The following is a 19801-nucleotide window of genomic DNA, read 5'->3' on the forward strand; positions in this document are numbered from 1 at the left end:
TTGAAAAGGAAAGGAAAGGAATATTTCTCCCTTATCTCTCTCTTCTTTTCAATTTATTTTCAATTTTTCTGTGTGCTTCTGACAGTTTATGCATAATCTCTCTTTCATTTTGATCTTCATCTCCATTTCAAATATCTCCCACACAAAGAACAAATAAATGAGTAAAGTAATTGAGAGAGCATTTCCCGTGTTTTGAATTTTCATTAACTCGAAAATCTCCTCGCCTGCTTTTTAGTTAAACGGTAACTAATTTTGAAATATGCAAAATTTTAACATAAATATTGATTTTCTCCTACATTATCTTAACACACTTTTTTTTCTTCCAAATATTGGATTTGTATCAAATCTTTATTTTCAAATTTTACTTTATCCAAATTTTCATTTTTCAAAATTTCATCGTTATTCTACTTTTATTTTTGTATTTCAATTTTTTGTAGAAAAATTTAGGTAAAAAGACTTAAAAAATTTCATAAATGTCTTAAACTAAAATTTATTTTCTTAAATAGAAATTCATATATTTTTTTGGACAATTATAACTTTATCATCATTATTAATTATATATAATATTTGAAATTAAATTTAAATTATTTTCTTGTTCACTTTACATTCAATTTATTATGATTGTGATAACTTCCTTATTTAAATGTGTACCTTTATTATAGAAATAAATTAGAAATATTTTTTTAATTAAGTACAAAGTAATATCTTTTCTAATATGAAATAATATACTAATTAATTGTAATCGTGTAATTGTATAAAATAAGTTTTTTTAATTTTCATTCTTACACGTAGACTACATCATTCCTTATGAAATTGATTTTAAAATATGTTTATTTAGTAAAGATGATTAAAACAATAGTAAACTATAAAATTCTTACATAGTTATTATCACTTTTTATATTTTTAAATTAACAATATATAATTTAATATATTTGTAAAATATAATAGTTCGTTTATGTGATTTATTATATATATACCCATATTATTTACAATAAATATACGGTGAACTACATCATCTTGATAGAATTTTGGATTAGAATAGATGTTTATATAGTAAACATTACTAAAATTGTAGTAAACTACATATTCACAATGTATCTATAATATATGGTGTGAATACATACATATTATTATATTTTACGGGTATATAATTATGCATAGTAAGAAGTTTGAATTTATATATGTTATTTAGTATATATACTTCATATTATATACAATAATACCTTATACAAAATTTCTATAGAATTTGTGTTTAAACTTTTTGTTTGTAGCAGTAAATATTACTAAAACAGTAATAAACGACATGATCATACATACATATTTTTCCTTTATAAATGTATTTGATTACATTATACTTTAATATATCTGCAATCTATAATAGTTATGTTCTGTGTTTTAGTATATATATACCCCATATTATATACAATAATACTATATACCGACATAATTCTATTATTTTTTGATAGGATGGCCAAAATGTAGTTCTTCTTGAATTCTCAATAAACTCTAGAATGTATCACATTCAAAACTAGATCTTCGTTTGTTTGCCTATTTGATCGAATATCTAAAATATACCTAATATATCAAATGTTTCATATGTTTTGAATATAATCTAAAATATACCTAATATACCAAATGTTTCATATGTTTTGAATATATACAATATTAAGTACGAAATTTCTAGTTAGATTCTGTCGGATAAGTTTTGTATTTGTCAGCCATCGAAAGTTTTCTTATTTACCGTCGAAATCTCAATAAACCCTAAAATGTATCACATTCAAAACTACATTTTTATTTGATTGCCTATCTAAATGAATATCTAAAATATACCTAATATACCCAATGTTCCATATGTGTTGAATATATACAATACTAACCTCGAAATTTTTAACTAGATTATGTTCGAGAAGTTTTGTATTTGTCAGCCGTCGAATGTCTTCTTCTTCACCTCCGAACTCTCTAAAATTTCGAAGTAAAAATCGTAATCCACTTTGGAAGGAGTAGACAATGGTTTTCGTAGAAGGAAAGCATGAAAGGTTTTCCATTTATTTCCAAAACTATATCCCATGATTTTTTCCATTTAGATATTTGTTATAAATCAATTAAATAATAGAAGTGAGTATTAAAATAACATTTATGTAATATACTAGTCTATTTAGGACTTTTGTAAAATTTATTAGTAATTTGGCTATATGAGTTAAAGAATTTTTTTTTTTTTTTAATGTTTGGGTGGGTTTCTCAAACTACACTTTGCATTCTCCACTGCAAAATAGGTTGATCCCCAACTTGATCGTCAACTTAAATTGGAAATTTTGTTGATGATGCAAAGATGAAGGACTCAAAAATTGACTTCTCAAGCCACTGTGAAAGAGGTAGAGCCAAGCTTCCCAAATCCACACCACATGAATGGTATTAATCACTTTAGTTAGATTTTTTGTTTATGAAGTTTCATATCTATTCCGTAAAGATGTACCATTGATTACCATGACATCAAGCCCAAAGAAACTTTCCAAATTTTGTTTGTTTCTCTTGCTTTCACGTCTCCATAATATCACTACGAGAATTATTGGTACGTTTAGCTTAAATACTATAGATCAAGCACAATTTAGATGGCTTGGTTGTCTAATTTTTCGAGTATTTTTAAGTTCGATATATTTGTAGACATTCTTCCTAGAAATAAAGACTATTGTAGGTCATATGGATATTCCATTCGGTAGCCCACGAGAGGACTTTCGGTAAACCCTCCATAGCAATCTTCAATTACGAGTGTAACTAATTTTTTTCCGTTGTTTTTTCTCTAAACTATATCTCCCCTCTTTTCAATTATAGAATCAAATGCATTTTTTTTTTAAATTATCAAAATAAAACATGATTTTTTTTTCAAATAATCATTTTGTTTCTTTCTTCGGATTTTCATATTTTTTTTTTCTATTTTGATTTTTGATGCTTTTTTAATATGGTTGCAAAAGGATTTTGAGAAGAAAAAAAAAATACTCCTTCAATGGTTGTAAAACCAAAAGTTTTTGCAGATTTTTTTATCATAGTTGTTGAATTTTTCTAAAAGATATGTCACGTCTAGACCAGATTAACCTTCTAATCTAGATCAAAGCTGAGACTACTCTTTGAAAACGTCTCTCTCAAAACTAAAAGACTAGTAAAACACTTCGACAACATCTCCTTTTAAAAATGAACACCTGAAAAAAAAAATTCACACTTCTAAATTCATAACTTCAAAATCAATATTGACTATGTCCTACCAAACACTCATCAAAATCATCTAGAGTCTCAAACTAATTTTTAAGTAGATAATGAAAAATAGAAATAACGAGGCTACAATCAACTGCAATGTACTCAAAACAGACACCCCTAGCATGACTTCCACTACTCATAACTATCCTAATGATGAACTCAAGAAATAAGTAAACATACAATGCTATGGTGTGTACAAAAGAAACCCAAAACTTTATCACTACTTGGAGGGGAAGAGAAAAGCATTTAAAAGTATGAGCTAAAGCCCGTGAATGGTAAGTTATAATAGAATAAAACTTATAAAACATATTTTCAATAAGAAACATTTAAATATAATTTTGACAGTAAAACCATAAATGGGACTCCATAATCACATATTACTACTATTTATAAGTTCTTCAGAAATACACTAAGACCGTCCATTTTTAATTCAAACACTACTAGTTATTACAAATATACGACAAAGCATAGTTCACACATGTTCAATCACCACAATGAGATGTGTGACCATACTCAGCTCATGCATATAGCCAACAAATTTGTACCATATATTGGTTTACCATGGCAGAATGCACTAAATACATGGTCGAGAATAGCTCACACATGATCCATATCCTCAAGGAAGCATGCGGCCAAATTGAGCCCACATATATTCAGTATTTGCAACCATGACAACCTTATTCCAACCTATTATGGTAAAATTACTGAATACACAACGAGAATAACACACACATTATCCATATTCTCAAGAAAACATGCGACCAAACTGAGCTCAAACATACTCAGTACCTGCAACAATTGTTACTTGATCACAATATTCACGTCATCCATATTCACACTCCTATGTGCACATAGAGCTATCCTCCAAGAGTTAATCTAGGCCCACAACCAATTCCATCGTCTGCATTTTTCCTAGCTTCGTTTGCTTGCAATTCTTTTTCAACCTTGAATTCAGTAGGAAGGCACCATTTTAAAAATGCATGTTCTTGTTCGGTTGTTGATGAATGTCACACTCCATGAATACCAAGTCAATGTTATTGTATTGTTACCTTGGGTGGACCATGCCAAAGTTCGTTTTTGTGTAAAAAATTTGTATTATAATGCTATTACATTTATACAAAAGAGTAAAAGTTGTTACATTGGGTTCTTATGGGATAAGTTGATCATGTTGCAACTGGAGTGAGTTTGTTGGGTTGTTATGGAATTGTAGGTTGATTGTTTTAATTTCTTATGATTATAGGTGTGGACTTGTTCGTAGAGATAAAGTGTTTTCCTTTTGCATGTATTTGTTTCAAATGAACATTGTATTGTAAGACTCTTATTTTTTCTTTATGAAATATGTTCTAATTTTCTAAATTGAACTTTTGGTATTTCAATGTAGTTATTAATTTTGAAAATGTTTCGTTTGAAAATTTTATTGGATTTAAATTGAATCAGAACTCAATAATCTTATTCATTTGTTTATTTATATATTATATTCTTTTTAATCTTATATATATGACGTTCACAAGTTCTTCTTGTCTCTCCCTGGTCTACCTCTCGTATTACCTTTGCCTGAAAATGTTAAATATGGAAAGTGTGAGTATAAAAATGTACAAGTAAGAGACCCACTACTAATCCCATTAGTGGTAAAACAGTTAACTTCCTATTAGGAGGTACCCTGCATCATAACAATAATATGATCTGTAGGATGCACCTAATCAGTCTAGTGATCCTGAAGAATGCACATATCAGTCTAGTGATTCTGAAGAATGTACCAATCAGTCTAGTGATTCTGAAGAATGTACCAATCAGTCTAGTGATCCTAAAGGATGCACGTATTTGTCTAATGATTCTGAAGGATGCACATATCAGTCCAGTGACCTCAAAGGATAAACGTATCGGTCTAGTGGTCTCGAAGGATGCATGTATCAGTTTAGTGATCCAAAAGGATACACAATATGTAGTGATCACGTAGGACATCGTGTCTGCAAGGTACAATATCCCATAGCTAAAGCTAACATTTTTCTCTCAGTCTAGATAATTTTAATCCAGTCTAAACAGTCCAATACAGTCAACTTAAAAATTCATTATGACCTATCCCAAATATTTCAATTCAACACATAAGCAATCAAATTAATCATACTAGTACATATTCAATCATTAGCGTAGCGAGTCGTCAATACATCCAAACGTATGCATAACCAATCAAGATAGTCAAGATATGAAAGTTCACATTATGCATAATCAGTCAAATCGTCTCATACGATACATCTCAATTTAATTTGGGGTTTGGTAGTAGAAATTTCTTACCCCGAGATTAACTAAAAACTCTTGATCGAACTAAAGTCTAATTAACCAACCTAAACTTAAACAGAGAATCAAACACTTTTGCCAACAAATTCATCCATTCAAATCACCTAAATGTAACTTCTACAAACTAACTTCCACAAACTTACCCAAGTAATGGAGAATTGAACCCCAAACCAAACTTATTGTGAACTCCAAGAACTCGAGCGATACTTCCTCACTGGAACCTTCAAGGAAAAATCCAACTTTAATCCAAAGAAAATTTATTTTAGACCAAGATTTAATATGTGATGGATATACCCTAAACCCAATCAAAACTCACCAAGGAGTGATTGACAACGGCTTAGGCAGGAAATGACTTGGCTTGGCTAGCTAACAGAGGCATGCTCAAATATGAGGACATGGCTCGGATGCGACTTGGACGAAGGAGGAGGCTCGGTGACGAGGGGACAACTTTCAACTCCCAAACACGGCTTGGACAACAAGGAAACTTTGCAATGGTCGATGACTTAGCTTAAGTAGTTTTGACGAATGGGGAACGGAGCATGACGAACAACTACAGTAGTAAGTAGTTGACAGTGAGGCAAATCTTAAACGAACGAAGAATAAATAAGACGCGCAAACGGAGAAGGATGTCAACTTGCAAACTGCGTCGGACGACTTCGCACGATGCGACTAGGACTTCTCTGAGCTTCATCGAACGTGAACGATAGACGACATGCATGACGAACGATTAACAGGGTGTTGACGACAAGAAAAATTTGGACAGTGGCTAAGGCACCCAATTTGTGAAGAAGGGATGAGAAGATGCACAATTTCCCTTTCTTTTATTTACTAGCAGTACGAGAAGAAGAATCAATAATAATAATATTATTATTATAAATATTATTATTTTTGCTTTTCTTTTCCTTTTCGTTTTATCTTTTATAAAAATCAACTCTTCTCTTTCTCATTAAACACAAATATCATAACGCGTTACATTTCTGCTTATTGATTGGACCATAAACTGGTTGTTCATTAGAGAAGCATTGGTATTAAGGACTAAAGGTAAGTTAGGGATAAAATGGTAATTTGATCCAATTGGCGTTACAGATGGTTATGAAGGACTAACTTACTATTATTGATCTATACCTGTGGATACAGAAATATATGTACAGTGAGAAAAGTTCAATCACTATAAGAAAATTTTGATATTTCGACGTAGTAAATCGTTAGAAAATACATCAAAATGCATCGAAAAAGGAGTTTTTGACGCATAAATGAGCTTTGAAAGTTGGGTCGGATGAAATACATTGGGAGTCATGTAGTGAAATGTGTTGGGAGAGGTTTTTTCGACGCCCTAAAAAGAAGCGTTGGAAGTTCATTGTTGTAGGTGTTGGAAATTATAACCAAACTCTTGATCCCATCGTATAACTCCTAATGTCGCATGTACGACATTGGCGTCGAGAGTTTGGTTATTTTTTTAAAAAAATACCTTAATTTTATTTTAATTTTTGTAACCTAAAATTAAAATAAAATAAAGGTATTTTTTTATTTGGACTCTAATTCTCTCTCCTCCTGGCTAAAGATTATGATTTGAGTGTAGCCTGAAATTAGGTGGAGGAGAGAGAGTAGAATGCAAGGAGGCTACAACACTTGGCTCATTGTGTAGTGCCAAATGTAAAGCAATAAGGCCATTCCTATTTCTTTCTCATTTTCCCATCCTTTTATGTATAAAGAAAATCAGGCGAGAAGCTGTTTCACCTATCTAGTATTTACTCCCACTTATCTTTTTCAAATCCAAACATAAAATTAACAGACATTTTTCTCCTCCTCTTCAATCCTTTCTTCTTTTTTTTTTTTTTTTTAAGGAAAACTCTTTTAAGCTTTTCTAGAGTATACTAACAAGTTACAAGCTTCCTAAAAAGAGGAAATAAAAAGTAAGTTGCCATAACACTCAAAACAGATTAAATAAATAAGATAAGTATACCAAAGGGTAACTTATCTTGGAGGATTTCTGGTTGAGGTTTACTTGGATTAAAATCATAAGGTTAGTCATTGCAATTCCCACGACTAGCAAATTAGAAAAGACAAATTAAAAGTAAGAAGGGAAACCTCCTACCTCACTAGAGCAGCCCTGTTCAACTTTGAATGATCATAAACCAAATACAAGATCAAACATTTGCTTTCATTACCAAAGATAGCATCAAAGAACGATAAAACATGAAATAGATCTATTCAAACTATTAGTTGCCCGCAAAGAACAAGTAAAATGAAAAGAAAATAAGATTGGGGATTACCCTGTTCTAAGCCTTTCGAAGCATCAATGTACCCCTTGATTTTGTCATCTATAAGGATAAAATATCTAACTATTATTTTAAAAATCCAGATCATAAAATTTGTATACAGATCCGAAGCCTTTTTCTTTATGAAAATAAATATTCATTGATATGGTGAAATGAGACTAATACGCAGACACTTACAACTTAAAATCTTAGGATCATGATCATGACCTTTCTTCCAAAGAACTTAAATGCTAATTCACATGATTGTAAACTCAAAAGAAAGTTATGGAAAAAGAAGTTTGTCTCATTTGGTACAAACCTCATTACAAATCTCCAAGCAAGCCATTGATGAATATGATGTTTGAAGTGTTTAGGAAAGAGAGCAAAGCAGAGAGCGAAGAAGTTGGTGAAGTATGCTGATGTAGACATAAGACATTTCAATATTAACTGCTTTCGAGGTTCAACATCTCAATGGTAAACATTATGCAGGTAACAAAATTGAGATAATATGTAAATCTAACGCAAAGAATTGTTATGATGCTAATATATCAAAAATAAGACTTTCAATGCAAATCTAACACAACTCTCTTTCCCTTAAACCTTCCAATAAGAATTATTTTACCTTCAGAAAGAATGCCACAATAAAAATTAAAAAGGCTAAGAGTCATTCCAGTAGAGGAGATGTGAAATAAAATTATAAGATAATTAACAAAGACATACAATAATGGAAAGAATCAAGAATAATAACATGAAACTCGCAATAAGTAGAAGATGACGGCCAACTCGGTTGATCACCCATGTTGTAACTGCAGTGACAAAAACCTAAAAAACATGCAAGTCTTTTCCCATCTTCATAGAACTTCAGTGAATATCATCTTGATGGAGAGATCAAAAAAAATAATTTTTTTCACCATTGATGTTTCCCACTCGAGTTCTAAACCACAAGCTTATGGAGCAATCATACAACAAAATTTCCAAAAATAAAAAATAAAAAGAAAGCAAAGGACCCCAATTGCTAAAATGAATTATAATAGAGGAAGAAAAAACCCACTGCCCAAGCTCCAACCCTATAGACCTCAAGCTTATCGAGAAACTATAACTTGTTCTAATCCAAATATGAAGATCTAACATAACCAATTACAAAGCCCTAAATTCTGAAGCAGAAATTATGAGCAAAAGAAAACATTCACACCAAACATAAATTTCCAATTTACCGCAACAGAAAACACAAGACATGAGGGAATTTTGGCTCCATTTAGTCTCTCACTCTCTCTCGAAAACCTATGAAGTTCAACAGTAACTTGTAGAATGAGATTCAAGAAGATGGGTAGTACATTTAATATTTGAGCACATTTAGGGTTTAGAGTTGTTGAAGATAGGAAATAACATTCATTTTAGGGAAGAAAGGGATTTTTAGGGTAAAATACAATCTAGCTCTTATTACAAACCAAAAAATATAGGGCAGGTGACGACAACAACGACACCAAAAGAGAAACGACAGTTGACAAGGACGACGGTGGAGAGGTCGGTAGTTTGTTTTCCCTTTTTTGCAACCTTTTCTTCTCCCCTTCTCACATCTGTGAATTATAGATGGCACTACAACAAGTCAAAGTTTTCCCGATACAGACATGCATCAGTAAAGTTTGGAAACGACATCGGCAGTAGCTCTTCCAACGTATATGATCAGTCGGGAAGCATGTCGGTAAAACCACGTCGGGGGACCCATTTTCGACGTGCAATTAGTACGACATCCAGAATTCCCTTTTCCTAACGTTATGTTGGGCGACGAGAACAATCGTCAGTACAACCTCACCCACGACGTTAAATCATACGTCGAGAGAAAGAGTCTCCCGACGTTGCGTCCTAAAAAGTATCCCCAATGTGCTCATGAAAACGTTATGCCACGTGTATCTTTCCTGACGCTCTGCATCTGGAATTATTTTAAGTATATATTTTTTTATTTATTAAAATTTTCTTTTTTGAATTGCACACCATTCTTTACGGCTCCAGTTTCCTTTAAATTGAATAAAATTGTAACAAAATAAGCAACAAACTATTAAAAAATTATAGAAAATAGCAAATCAAAATTAAATAATATTATAATTAAATGTTACATTGTCCAACCATTTTGAATGTGTTAAAGAAATTACATACAAAAAAAAAATACATTTATCTCTTAATGTACACATATGCCATATTACTATATCCACACCTACAATGACAAAAAAATTAGATATATATATAGATCACTGACTAATGTAAAGTAAACAACTTAAAAGTTGAAAAATACGAACCGCAAATGCTCCTCACAATTTTCTTTGTGTCCGAGTCATTTCTTCAATCATTTCATTTCTTCTATTTGTTGTGAGTGCAGCTCTGACGTCCTTTTCCGCTCTTCAATCATGCGTTTAGCTTCTTCATGCTTGAGTCTTTGCTTCTCAATCAGGACTTTATTAGATTTTTCGATCTCCTTAGATTGCAAACATGAGGTAGAAAAATTGCTTGCACAACTCTTGCAGAACACAGGCTTAGGTCCACAACAAAAGACCTTTTGAAGATCTTTTCAGTAGCCCAGTCGTCTATCCAAAACTGTCTCGCATATCTTGTCCCTAGAGAGTGGCTAAGAACCCTTTGGGTGGGCTGAGACTGAAGTTCCAACATTTGATTCTACAACAAATTTTGTAATTAAGTTATGAAGGCATAAATATAAGTATAAAATAAGATAGTCTCGAATCGTTTGGCTTCGTAGAAGGAACTATGGATATTAGTACCACACATTAGAAATGAATGTTTTAATATCTCCAACAACATGTCGAAGGACTTGTTACTCCAACCGTTGAGAACCTTTTCATGCATGATCTTAACCAAAAAATTAAGGGAGGAAACTTTAGAACAACTAGGGTATAGCTCACTACGTGCTTCATTCAATAAGTCCTAAAATATGTTTGTTGTCTCTTGGTCTATATCTACCCCAATATTAAACGACATCTCATTCTCCAAACCTTCCTCTGTTTCCTATTTGTGTTCAATCGAAGCTTGTAAATCATTAAGCATACCAAACATTTCATCTTCTTCATTAAAAGGGTTACTACTAGTTCATTCATCAAATCTTTCTATACCTCTATGCAAGTTTACTGGCTCTCCACGATACACTCATTCTGTATAAGAGGGGGATATTCCAATGGTTAATAGATGTTGCTCCACACCCTTTAATGAGTCTCAATTTGAGTTCATACATTTCTTGCATTGACACCTTATTCGTCCGTAATCATCAACGTGAAACTTGGCAATCTCTAAAAATTGGGATACATGCCCTCTCTATACTCAAATGATAACTTATTCCTAACTGTCATCCAACCTTTGTCCATCGTTAAAAACTTAAAACATAAATATGTTTGATTAATCGTATATTCCTCATCTCAAGCTCTAAACTTACTCTATGAATAAGCTATGTCTAATCTTCCAAATTTTCCACTAAAGCTAAGTTTAAACTACAGAGGCCACCATAACTGTAGGATAGCCAAAACAAACAAACCACAAACAACTAAATATTTACATTCTAGCTAACACTTCAAACCTTCACAACCCTAAACAAATTCAAAAATAAACTTGCACTGAATATGCTACCATAACTAGAGGATAGCCATAATAAATCAACAACAAATTACTTTAATCTTTACAAACTACCTAACCGTTCCACCAAACAAAACTACTAAGAAATAAAAAAAAAAACCTACCATAACTACAGGACAACCAAAACAAATCTCAACCACAAATTACATCAATTATAAAACAATAACAAACCTCACAAAGATAAATATTGAAATCGTTACACCCCTTTCTCAAATTTAATACTACCCCCTTTAATTTTCAATTCAACCCACCCTCTCTCAGGTTTTCATTACACCATCCTCTCAAATTTTCAATTCAAACCTCCCCATAATTCCTACAAAATAAACAACCCCCTTCAAATCTTTGATACATAACCCCCTCAAGTTTTGAATACAACCCCTCTCAAGTTTTGGATACAACCCCTCCCCTCAAATTCGACTTTTCCCTTCTCAAACTTTCAATACAAACATCCATAATCTAAATTAATTCTTAAATTTAAAATTAATTCTCAGATCCATAAAAAAAACATAAAAATCAAATTCAATCCTAAAACTAATTCAAAAACTAAATCCTAAAACTAATTCAAACCCTAAATCCTAAAATTAATTTGAAACAGAAACAAAACAAATCTTAAAACCAAAACTAAACAAAAATAAAAACTAAACTACTTACCAAAGTTAGGAATGACGACAACATTCGACGACGAACGATGATAAAGGAACAATGACAACACGATGGATAAACTACACTCTTCTTTTCGGTCTCTCTCGTTTTCTTTCTTCCTCTTCCAGTTATGTGAATTACAGAACTGAAATAGTTCTATTTATAAGCAAACTCCTGACGCATAACAAAAACATTGGGAGAATATGCCCAATCCCGACACCATTAGTAATGCGTCGATATTGTGGGGCATTAACACTGACACATTACTAATGGAGTCCGAAATAATTAGCCCCTATCCCGATGTTATACAATGCACAACGGGGGAAAGAAAAAAAAATGTTTTCTTTCCCCAACGCTGTTGATAAATACGTCGAAAATATAAGCCATATTTTTTACGTTTTTTTGCATAACATCAGGAAATGTGTAACAAGTAAATAATAGATTTTTCCCCAACCCCCTTATTGACGTTTTACGTTTTTGTTATGCATGACGTTTTACGCACGACTGGAAGAGGAATTTGCTTTACACATGAGTTCCATATAAACATAAAAAATTACGCACGACGTTGGTGGAATTACGCATGTGTAATTCCTGTTTACGTTTTCTGCATAATTCCTCTTCTAGTCGTGCGTAATTTTTTACTTGCGTAATTCGCTTTACACTACAAAAACATTGGGAAAATATAAACAGGTGTTCCATATTTTTTACGTTTTACGCACAACGTCGAGAGTGATCAATTCCACCGATGTAGAGAATACTACGTAGATGGAACACCTCTTTCCTGACGTTCCTTTTGTCGATGTCCTTTTATCGTTAGGAGAATCCCAATTTTTTATAGTGTGAGTTGATTTAAGGAAAACTCCCAATGCAGCCAACAAAGCGTTGAGAGTTCTCTCATTCTTCTGATGCTTTGTTGGTGGCATCATAAGTTTCCCTATATCTCTCTTGTTGGATCGGTATGGCAACCCTAGAGGGGGGTGAATAGGGTTTAAATAAACTTTTTGACAAATAAAAAATAAAATCAACTAATTAGATACTTTTTAAATTTAAATAAAGAACTTTGTAAACTTTGTTAAATAACAAGATTGATAAAAATATATGAATGGAAGTATGCAATCAAACTCAACCAATAAGAGTATGTAACTAAAATTAAATTAAAAAATAATTAGAAAAGAGTTAGAGAAGAAGACACCGTAATTTTATAGTGGTTCGGTTAAACTCAACCTACATCCACTTTCCCAAGCACCTCTTGGGATTTTGATTGAAAATCTTCTTTGGACTCTTTCCACGGATTTGAGCCGAACCGATTCTTGCTCCTTTTTCGGGTTCAAGAGCAAACCCGATCCTTTCCACGGGTTAGGATCCAACCGTTACAATATGTTGAAGTTTTTAAATCACACAAAAGAAAACTCTCTAAAAGAGTGAGTATACAATTTGAAGCTCACAAATTTAATCCTCACAATACAATAAGAAGCTCTCAAGAATAAGATGAAAAGAATAAAAATTGGAAGCTTTAGAGAGAATAACAATGTTGGCTTTTTGCTTGAGGATTGTAAAGAATTTTGTGATCTTGTGTAAATGTGAAGTATTTAAAAAGAGAGGAAAGATAAATTCAAAATCATTTGGGTCATTAGATATAAGTAAAAGAAAAATGAATGGTTGAGATTTAAACTTAATTAGCCGTTAGACACAATACAAATAATAATATAATAATATGTCTTTTCAAAATACTTTGTTTAAAAAGAAATCAATAAAGCAACTTCACCATCTTTTAAACAACTAGCCGTTAGACACAAGGAAAAATAATATTATTAAATTCATTTTCTTTATAAAAGCCAATAAAACATAACAAAAAGCCACATTTGTTACTCCTTCATTGCTCCAAGTGACTTTCTCTAATTGATTCAAATTGAATGCTTGGTCGCCACGTCACCATCTCGGGTATTTTTCCGTTAAGCTTCTTTTAGCAATATTTTCTTCATTTGAACTTCGATTTGGGTGATTCAAGAGGCGTTAGAATCATTTTTCCAAGCTCTACGATATGGTCTATTCAAATTAATAAAATTGTCAAAAAAAAAAATCAGATTTGTTATCATCAAAACATAAATTAATTGAATAATTAAAATAAATTAATTTGAGATTAAGGGCCAAAAAGCCAACAATCTCCCCCTTTTTTGATGATGACAAATCATTGAAGAAAAATAACTTGAAACACACATGATCAACAAGTAATTCTATTATCAAGATGTATAACCATAAAGCTCATGTATATATTTCACCACAAAGAACATACTTGAAAACAATTGATAAGAGAACCTTCTTTGTCCTTAATTAATTTTTTTCTCTAAAAAAATATGCATTATTCAATAGAAACAATTATGCAACAAATTGATAAAAACATATTTTTCTTATACTTCTCCCCCTTTGGAATCATAAAAAACAATACCAATGAAGTTAGCTCTCCCAAAAAACATGAACACATACAAAATGTCTAATTCTCCCCCTATCAATATGCATTACGGTAACAATATCAAGTAAGATATAAAATCAAGATGCATCCCAACGAATAATTCCAAGCTCAAGCCTATTTTTACAAAAGCTTTCTTCACTCAAAGGCTTGGTAAATATATCCGCTAATTGATTATTGGAACTTACAAACTCAAGAGTAATATGACCATTTTGTACATGCTCTCTAATAAAGTGATGCCTAATATCTATATGCTTAGTTCTAGAATGATGAATAGGATTCTTAGTCAAATTTATGGCACTAGTATTATCACAAAATATAGGCACATTATCAAATTTTAATCCAAAATCACAAAGAGTTTGTTTCATCCAAAGAATTTGTGCACAACAACTAGCAACCGCAATATATTCCGCTTCGGTAGTGGATAAGGCAACCGAATTTTGCTTTTTACTAAACCAAGATACTAAGGAACTACCAAGAAATTGACAAGTCCCACTAGTACTTTTACGGTCAAGTAAACTACCGGCAAAGTCCGCATCGGAATATCCTACCAAATTAAACTCAACATTTCTAGGATACCATAATCCAACATCAATAGTTCCAAGCAAATATTTAAGTATCCTTTTAACGGCATGGAAATGTGATTCTTTAGGACAAGATTGAAATCTAGCACAAAGACATACACTAAACATGATATCGGGTCTACTAGCGGTCAAATAAAGTAAAGATCCGATCATACCTCGATAAGTCTTTATATCCACACACTTACCTTTTTCATCTTTGTCAAGCTTAGTGGTAGTGCTCATAGGAGTTTTTGCAACTTTACCTTCATTTAATTTGAATTTCTTGAGCAAATCCCTTGTGTATTTTTCTTGACTTATGAAGATGCCATCCTTGAGTTGTTTGATTTGAAGACCAAGGAAGAAACTAAGTTCTCCCATCATACTCATCTCAAACTCATTATGCATACACTTGGAAAATTCTTCACACAAAGATGAATTAGTAGAACCAAATATAATATCATCCACATAAATTTGTACTATAAGCATGTCATTATTTTTAACTTTAATAAATAGAGTATTATCAATTTTTCCCATCTTAAAGTCATTCTCAAGTAAAAACTTGCTAAGTCTATCATACCAAGCTCTTGGAGCTTGTTTTAAGCCATAAAGAGCCTTTTTCAACTTATAAACATGATTAGGTAAATCAAAACTTTCAAAGCCCGGAGGTTGTTCTACGTAAACTTCCTCCACAATATAACCGTTTAAAAAAGCACTTTTTACATCCATTTGATACAAAATGAAATTTTTATAAGAAGCAAAAGCAAGCAACATTCTAATAGCTTCTAATCTAGCAACCGGTGCAAAAGTCTCTTCATAATCTATACCTTCTTCTTGACAATAACCTTGAGCTACAAGTCTAGCTTTATTTCTAATGATATTTCCATTTTCATCCATCTTATTTCTAAAAACCCATTTAGTTCCGATTATAGATGCATTAGAAGGCCTAGGGACTAATTTCCAAACTTTGTTTCTTTCAAATTGATTTAATTCTTCTTGCATAGCTAAAATCCAAAACTCATCACATTCGGCATCTTTAAAACTTCTAGGTTCAATTTGAGACACAAAAGCAAGATTACTAAATAAATTAAGAGAAGAACGAGTTTTGACACCTTGTTCGGGATTGCCAAGAATTAGATCCTTGGGATGGGATAGAGCATATCTCCACTCTTTAGGCAAGGATGAAGAACCCTCTTCTTTCTTTTCTATGATGTTCACATCTTGCATACTTGGAACAATTTCTTTGCCTTTGTCATTAACAAGTAAATCTCCAAAATCTTTTTCTAAATCATCACTACAAATAGACTCATTAGAAACATTATTCCAAGATTCATCAAATACAACATGAATAGATTCCTCAATAACTAAAGTTTTCTTATTGAAAACTCTATAAGCTTTACTAGTAGAGGAATATCCTAGAAAAATACCAACATCCGTCTTAGAATCAAATTTTCCAAGTTTTTCTTTGTTATTCAAAATAAAACATTTACAACCGAAAACTTTGAAATACCCAATATTTGGAATTTTTCCATGCCAAAGTTCATAAGGAGTTTTATCTAAAGAGGGTCTAACTAAAACTCTATTTGAAACATAGCAAGCGGTGTTAACGGCTTCCGCCCAAAAATATTTAGGTAAACCATACTCATTCAACATTGATCTAGCAAATTCTTGCAAAGTACGATTTTTCCTTTCAACTACACCATTTTGTTGAGGAGTTCTTGGAGAGGAAAAATTATGGGAAAAACCATTTTCTTCACAAAAAGCTTTAAAAGCATCATTATCAAATTCTCCTCCGTGATCACTCCTAATTTTGGAAATAAAAAATCCTTTTTCATTTTGTACTCTTTTTGCAAAACTAATAAAATTTTTCAAAGCATCATCCTTATGTTTTATCATCAAAACCCAAGTAAATCTAGAAAAATCATCAACTATCACAAAAGCATAATAATTCCCTCCATAACTAGCAATTCTAGAAAGGCCAAATAAGTCCATGTGTAATAGTTGTAAGGGTCTAGCAGTAGAGATCACATTTTTAGATTTGAAAGAGGACTTAGTTTGCTTACCCATTTGACAAGCATCACAAACTTTGTCTTTTTCAACCAAATCATGCTTTAAACCATCAACCAAATGAACATTTTCAATCAAAGTAGATGAATCATTTCCTATATTACCCTTACCAATTATTTTACCTTTCTTGTTGTCACCAAAGGTTACCATGCCTCCATTATTTTTGGAGAAAGAGATAAGCTTGGATCGGTCTCCCGTCATGTGTCTTGAGCAACCACTATCCAAGTACCATTTGTTTTTCTTGGAGGCTTTCAAACAAACCTAAAAACAACTAATTTCAAGTTTGATCCTTTGGTACCCATACTTGTTTGGGTCCTAGAATGTTAGCATTTACATATTTAGGGATCCATTTCATTTTTTCATAGACATTACAAGCACTAGATCTAGATAGGTAACAAGAATAAGCTTTATGTCCATACTTGCCACAAGAAAAACAAACAACATTATGCAAAGATTTATTTTTCATAACAAATTTATGTACTCTACTTTTATTGGAGAAATTCTTCCTTGGAGCAATGTAAAACTTTGCTCTTTGCGAAAAATTTCTTCTTGAATAAGTATTTTGAGCATACTTCAATTTAAAGCATTTAGGTCTAATGTGACCTTCAACACCACAATTATGACATATGGGTACAAAACTAGATTTAACATGATTAGACACATGATTAGACATGTTAAACTTAGGCACAATAGGTGATGCTTTAACGAATGTAGTTTTAGAACTTGATGGAGTAGATGATTCATCAATATAGCCTAAACCTCTCTTATCACCATAAGATTTTCCTACTTCAATAATTTTGTCCAATCTTTGAGCACCTATTGTCAACTTTTTAATAGTTTCTTTAGCTTTATCAAGTTCTTGTAAAACACTTAGTTCATTTTCTTTAAGCACTTTAATCAAGTTATCTTTTTCACAACTATCATGCTCAAGAAATCTAACTTTATCAAGCAAAGCATCTTTCTCAATACAAACATGCTTATCACTAGAGACATTCAATTCTTCAATTTGCTCAAAATTTTCATTCTCTTTAAAGCAAGCAATTGTATCAAGTAAAGACTTATTTTCACTAATTAAAACATTGTATTTCTTCTTAAGCACAACATACTTAGAACTAAGTTTTTCTAGGTCATTTTGCATGCTTTCAAAATTTTCAAATAATTCATCAATAGAAAGAGGTTCTAGAGTTACCTTATCATCATGTTCATCATCTTTGTCACTATGAGCCATGAGACCAAGATTTGCCATTTCTTCAACTTCACTTTCACTTTCACTACTATCATCCCATGTAGCCTTCATTGCCTTCTTCTTGGATTTCTTAGATGATTTGAGGAGAGGACAATCCGTTCTTATATGACCCGATCTTTTGCATTCATAACAAATCACCTCATCCTTTTTGCTTTTCTCACCTTTTGACTCTTTTTGGGTTGATAGGTGTTTCTTGAAATATTTTTTTTCTTTTTATGAAATTTTTGTACTTACGTGAGAAATAAGCAATGTCATCTTCATCAAGGCCATCCTCGTCTTCGGGATCAACTTCCAAGGAGATAGTCTTTAATGCAATGCTCTTCTTCTTTTTGGACTCATCCTCCAAGTGCTCCTTCATGATGATCTCATGAGTCATGAGTGAGCCAATAAGCTCCTCTAGTGGAAGTTTGGTGAGATCCTTTGCTTCTTGAATCGCCGTTACCTTAGCTTCCCAAGTCTTAGGTAGAGACCTTAGAATTTTTCTAACATTTTCGGAAGTTGTATAAACTTTACCAAGACCCTTCAAAGCATTTATGATGTTAGTAAATCTAGTAAACATATCGGTGATAGTCTCATTAGCATCCATCTTAAACAATTCATAATTATGAACAAACATGCTAATTTTAGACTCTTTAACTTGATTTGTTCCTTCATGAGTAATTTCAAGAGTATTCCAAATTTCTTGAGCGGAAGAACACATGGATATTCTATTAAATTCATCTTTACTCAAGGCACAATACAAACAATTAATAGCCTTAGCATTAAATGAACACTTTTTCATTTCATTTTCATCATACTCTTCTTCTAATTTAGGCGTATCAACATTATCAACATTTTTCATGGGTACATAAGGACCTTTAGCAACAATTAACCACAAATTATAGTCAATAGATTGCAAATAAATTTTCATTCTAGCTTTCCAATATGCATAATTTGAACCATCAAAATAAGGAGGTCTAGAAGTTGATTGACCTTCAACAATACCATTTGCCAATAGGTTTGCCATAATGCTCTAACAATAAAGTTTATCAAGAAATTAAAATTTCAAGATGAGCAACCTTGCTCTGATACCAATTGTTGGATCGGTATGGCAACCCTAGAGGGGGGTGAATAGGGTTTAAATAAACTTTTTGACAAATAAAAAGTAAAATCAACTAATTAGATATTTTTAAATTTAAATAAAGAACTTTGTAAACTTTGTTAAATAACAAGATTGATAAAAAGATATGAATGGAAGTATGCAATCAAACTCAACCAATAAGAATATGTAACTAAAATTAAATTAAAAAATAATTAGAAAAGAGTTAGAGAAGAAGACACCGTAATTTTATAGTGGTTCGGTTAAACTCAACCTACATCCACTTTCCCAAGCACCTCTTGGGAT

The 19801-nt window shown here is 31.9% G+C and overlaps 1 protein-coding gene across 1 annotated transcript; it reads right to left on the reverse strand.

Annotated features, from left to right (window-relative positions):
* Positions 1-18574: 18574 nt before the first annotated feature.
* On the reverse strand, positions 18575-19372 carry LOC116403291. Its single transcript, XM_031883904.1, has one exon. It carries the CDS (start codon positions 19325-19327, stop codon positions 18575-18577), a length of 753 nt encoding a protein of 250 aa, XP_031739764.1. The 5' UTR covers positions 19328-19372.
* Positions 19373-19801: the final 429 nt, after the last annotated feature.

Source organism: Cucumis sativus, chromosome 4 (genome assembly GCF_000004075.3).
Source record: "Cucumis sativus cultivar 9930 chromosome 4, Cucumber_9930_V3, whole genome shotgun sequence".
Classification (NCBI taxonomy): Eukaryota; Viridiplantae; Streptophyta; class Magnoliopsida; order Cucurbitales; family Cucurbitaceae; genus Cucumis; species Cucumis sativus.

Excerpts from the sequence above, each read along its gene's own strand:
- LOC116403291 (XM_031883904.1), bottom strand. The coding sequence starts at position 19,327 with ATGAAAATTTATTTGCAATCTATTGACTATAATTTGTGGTTAATTGTT.